Source organism: Apis dorsata, unplaced genomic scaffold, assembly GCF_000469605.1.
Source record: "Apis dorsata unplaced genomic scaffold, Apis dorsata 1.3 scaffold_251, whole genome shotgun sequence".
NCBI classification, from domain to species: Eukaryota; Metazoa; Arthropoda; class Insecta; order Hymenoptera; family Apidae; genus Apis; species Apis dorsata.
Genome location: NW_006263529.1, coordinates 139,596 through 144,961, shown reverse-complemented (window position 1 = coordinate 144,961; position 5,366 = coordinate 139,596). Strand labels below are relative to the sequence as shown.

At 24.8% G+C, this 5,366-nt stretch overlaps 1 protein-coding gene across 11 annotated transcripts in view; it reads right to left on the bottom strand.

Moving 5' to 3' along the window:
• The window catches only part of LOC102674389 (glutamate-gated chloride channel), a 35,030-nt gene that overhangs the window by 28,058 nt on the left and 1,606 nt on the right, over nt 1–5,366 (bottom strand). For 6 of the 11 annotated variants that reach the window (XM_006616160.2, XM_006616159.2, XM_006616158.2 and 3 more), the window contains exons 2-3: nt 3,858–3,925; nt 3,435–3,541 (exon numbers count right to left, since the gene is read on the bottom strand). In XM_006616160.2, the coding sequence (XP_006616223.1) occupies nt 3,435–3,541; nt 3,858–3,916 (166 nt within the window). In that variant the 5' untranslated portion in view covers nt 3,917–3,925. Of the gene's footprint in view, nt 1–3,434; nt 3,542–3,857; nt 3,932–5,366 lie in introns of those variants that run through there. The other 5 variants (XM_031510663.1, XM_006616163.2, XM_006616162.2 and 2 more) reach the window with 2 other exon arrangements.

The window sequence follows — 5,366 nt, the reverse complement described above, 5'->3', positions numbered from 1 at the left end:
AAAAAAAAAAAAAAAAAAAAAAAAGAAAAAAATTGGTGACAACATGAACCTCGAGGCGGTACACGAAGTCGAGTGTAATTATCGACGATATACTATAGTTTTTCTGACCTATCGAACAATAGGAATTCGTGGTCTAATTTTCCGAGGCGTTCAATGCCATTGTCTAATATTCTACAGAGTGTTTTGTACAGAGAGTAGACAGACCCGTGAGATGGAATACGTCCTGAGCGTGTAATTAGGATTAATCGAACTTAATTTCGAGATACGTTCGATCTCGAACTTTCGATTTATCGAAACTCTAACGTTGGAGATTCTGAATGTGAAAACTCGAGGAATGATTGATAAAAATTTTAAAGAAACTTGAATAATAAAATGATTTAACGAATTTATCCTTCAAAATTGCAAATGAATGAGAAATGAAAAGATTAATAGGATAAATTTCATCAGTGAGAAATTATTAATGAAATTAATGGAAATACGAATATTTAAAAAAAAAGAAAATAAGAAATTTTAATATATATCATATGTATGATAAATTTCAAAGAATAGAATTAAAATAACAGATATCACTAAGAGAAATCTCACGATGAAATTCTCAATATAAATAGATATTTAAATGTTAAAAAAAGAAAAATGATAATGAATGCATAACATAGAATTTTTTTTCAGATATGTTGTTACGTATGCATGTTGTATATATGAATAGAGATATCTTGTCTATATTTTCATTTACTTCTTTGTATTAAAAAGTAAAAAAAGAGGGGAAAAAAAAAAAATCTTCACTTTTAACCAAAATGGCACCATCTCTTTTTTTCTCAGCAAGGTAGCATCATTTCCCTCCTCCACCTCCCTCACCTTCTTTCTCCACCTTCACCCTATCATCTTCTTCATCCTTTAATATTTCCAATAAGATTTTGTGTATTGCTATTGAACACTACCTTGCGTTAAGATTTTTTTGGAAGTAAATATATATATAATATATGTAAATTGATATATTGATATAATTATATTATATTATTCTTGTTGGATAAGCAAAGACTAAATACGTGAAAATATATCATACTGCAATCGTCATTTTACATTGATTCAAACTGAAGAAACTAAATTATTTTTAAATGTTTTGAAATTATTTTATAGCTATTTGAAGCTTAAAAATATAAAATTATTTTGTCTTTGAAAGAGACTAGAAGAATGTGGAGTTACATGAACAAGTAGAAAAATATTTTTCCCAGTATAATAAACGTATATTTATATTTTTTCTATTTTTAAATAATAAAATTTGAACTCTTATCTATCAGAAGATATTTAAACAGTTAAAATAAACGAATAAAAATAACAAAACTTTATTACTCAAAAGATAAAACAAAAATAAATATTAATTTATTAGATCATATAAATATTCTTTCCATTATCCACTATTCCTCCACATTTCCATTTCTATTTCAATATTTTGAAACATACTTACTACCAATAAGATTATCAATAAATCTAAATTAAAATCAATAATTGCAACGACAAGAAAAACTATTCAAAACAATCTTCCAACATATTCTAAAAGTTACACAAATTGAAAAATCTCAACTATTCGCTATTGCACAAATCTAAAGCTATAACGATCTAAATTTTCCTTTCATTTTACACAATAACCGCATCTGAATGTATTATTTTACTTGAACATATTGTCAGAAATAGAAAGGAAGGTTTATGCCAATTACGTAGTCGTGTATAGAATTCCATTTGTCTAGAACGTAGTTATTTCTTAGATAGCTGAACAAAATGTTCAAGAGTTATACAGTGGTCTGTTTCTCATTAAAAAGTCAGACACATTATATCCGTATGTGTATCGCATGTTATAAGATTGCAACAAACACCGATTCGTGATATTGTCCGAAATGTTTCTCCGTCACGAAACGACAAAGTGCCAGCTCGTCGTTGACCATTAGCTATCAATAAATATCGTTTCAACAAAAGTCGTGTCGTCAATTGCATTTTTGTTTTTACCGATCCGCTGCGAAACTGGGCACGCCTGCAATTTGTCGGCATACTGCCAAAGGGGGATGTTACCTCGAATGTATAATACCTTGCTCCTCTTTGTCACGGTTTACTTCTTAAAACGTTTTACGTGCTTCGTCAGATGTAAAGCCTATAATGACCCCCATAATAAATACGTGTCCTCGATGTGAATACGCTTTCATTCAATTTTACTTTCTCTTCACCCTCCCTATGATAAGAATTGTGCGAAACGGTATTGGATTGTGTTATACTGTTCGAATCTATGAGGACACTTAAAAAATATTTTTTAAAAAATATTTCGTTTTGGAATTTGTAAGTTGTTGATATTAAATTTTTTTTTTTAAATTTTTATCTTGTATTTAATGTGAACGGTTATAAAACTTGTATTTGTATTTGCTATGTTTCGTTGTAATATGTATGATGATTTATCATCCAAAATTGTGGAGATAATAAATAATAAGAATTTTAAATTAATTCTTGAAAATTTGATTAATTAATTTGACTAATTAATAGAGCAAGCATCCTCATACTTTTGAACAGACTATTATTATTTAATAATAGTATCATAAAATTTTGCGAAAATCCATTTTTGTTAAGGCAATATGAATTTTTGATTAGTCAAAATTGTAAATTATAATTATAATAAGTGCCTCACTCAATGCATCTAAAGTCTCAATTAATTTGGAAAATTTTTATCTTTTGTTAGGAAAAAAGAATTAAATCAAAGTTAATTTTAAGGAAAAAAATAAAGATTAGATCGTATAAATTTAGAATAATTAATCTTAAACAAAAAATATATAAAATTCTAACAATATCATTTTCTTTAATATACGTTGCAAAAAATAATAATATTTTTTTATATATGTAACTCAACTGGAATTCAAATATTCACTAATCTTGGTAAAATTACACAGATATGTAAGAAAGATATGTTTATTACATTGAAATATATGCAAAAAATTTCAGACACTTGTTCTAACTTTTCAAATCTTTTTGTAAGTTGCAATATGGATAATAACGACTAGAAAATGCATTAATGAATTCTTTCTTAAATAAAAGAACCAATTAAATATTGCAGGACTCTGAATTATATTAAAATAGTGGAATTTCATTGATAGTTATTATCAGCATCACAGTTGACAAAATAAATTATCCTTTGTCCAATTATTTGAGCTTATTTAAATTAAATTTAGGTTTCATTGTCTCTTTAATTGTATTCGATTTTTTATGTCGATATAATTTTTTTTTCTTTCTTTTCTTTTTTTTTTTTTTTTTTTTTTTTTTTGTGGATATATTTTTTTTTTTTTTTTTTTGTGGATATATTTTTTTTTTTTTTTTTTTTTTTTTTTTTTTTTTTTTTTTTTTTTGGTAAGGAAGACTGGAAGGAATAATGGACGTAAAAAAAGATTATCCATATTCACCTGTTGCATTTTCTCCGCTGGGCCGGATACGCGCGTCGTATCCTCCTAAAATGTTGTCTAACACTTCTTTCTCCTTTTCCCGGTAATTCACTTTTCCTTGCGTACATCTGCAATCAGGAATGAAAATTGAATCAGTTGTTATCTTATCAATTTTTATTTTATACATTGAATTGATTTAAAAAATGTATAATAATAAGTGAAAAAATGATAAAAAATTTTTTGAATTGGATATTTGAATATTATAATATTATATATAAAATAATATAAAATATATTTAAATAATAATCCTGATCTTAAATTTCATGCTTATAAGAATTATAAATATTCTTAGAATCACGTTTCAATGAATAGAAATATATAATAATATATGTGATTAATTAATGGAGCAAATATATAAATATGTAAAACTATTGAATAACATACCTTGATGGATGTAGCAAGAATGTTAATAACACCAATAACTTCAATACTCCAGGCCACATTGCGGCAGCCTGCAATATAAAATTAAATGATTATTTAATAAATAATAATGAAGAAATTGAAGAATATAGAAGTTTTTACCAAATTTTTTAAAATTTTAATAATTTTAATAATAATTTTTAATAATAGAATCTATTAATACATATTTCGTTCGATTAAAGTTTATATGGAATAAAAATACAATATCGCCAATTAATCAATTTTATTTCATGACATAAAATCATGAGTATATATAATTTATAAATAATTATAAGCACATGATTGATTTATTACAAAAAGGAAGATCATTTTGCGGAAAATAAACATGAAGGAATTTGTCTATTTGAAATAAAGCCAATATGTATATATACACAAGAACTAAAAACTTGATTGATGATTATTAAACAGAATTTGTGTTGTTTTATTTTTTCAAAATATTTAAAAAATATTATTCATGAAATATTATTAATGCTATTAGAATAATTAATAAAATTAAACTTCGTTTCATATTATATACAGCACTATACTTCTAACTTTGTTTAAAAAATATGTAATATTATTATGTAATATATAATATTATATTATATAATATCTAAAGAAATTAAAATATAAAAAATTGTCAAGTATTAAAATATAAATATCAATATCAAAAGAAATTAAAATATTAAATAAAACATATTAATTAAGAGAAATTATAGTTGAGAAAAAAATAAAACAAAATTTGCCAGATAATTTCTAGAATTCAATATTGTTTGATTATCCGCAAAGCTATCCTACTAGGCGAACGTGTGACTACACACTGACCTATTCTACTGCAAGGTGCAATTGACCATACATTTAAGGCATTTTGTTTTTCTGATCGTATTATCCCATCCCATTATATACGTTATTTTCCTTGTTCTGTTTTTTTTTGCTACTCAAATATACATAAAACCGCATGTTTATTATTGAAAATAAAAGATCTGATATTACGTTGAAAAAGAAACAATAATACGTGTTACAAAAATATATTGAACTATCATTAGAAAAATTATAATTAGAAAATTGTCAAAAAAGTCACATATTTTTGATTCGTTAAAATCTTTATTCATTAATTAAATCTAATTTATAATTTTTGTTGATAAAAATTATTTCATGAATAATTATTTTTTCGCAATAAATATTGACAAAGTATCAAAAGTATCTTGATCAAGTAGTAAATATAGCCTTTCATTAAAAGAAGTGATGAAGCGATAAATTATTGAGCTTCTCTAATTAAAATATTTTATAAATTCAATAAATTTACAAATTCAATACAATATAACATATATATATATTGTTATATCCTCTGATTCTTGAAGAAAGTAAATGGAACGGTCGATTGAATAATATGATGTATCACACGTTCCATTTAATTACGCAAATCGCGGGAGAAGTTGAAAGTTGAAAACAGGATATACGAAAGGCAAATGATTATTGCGAACGGTACGCTAT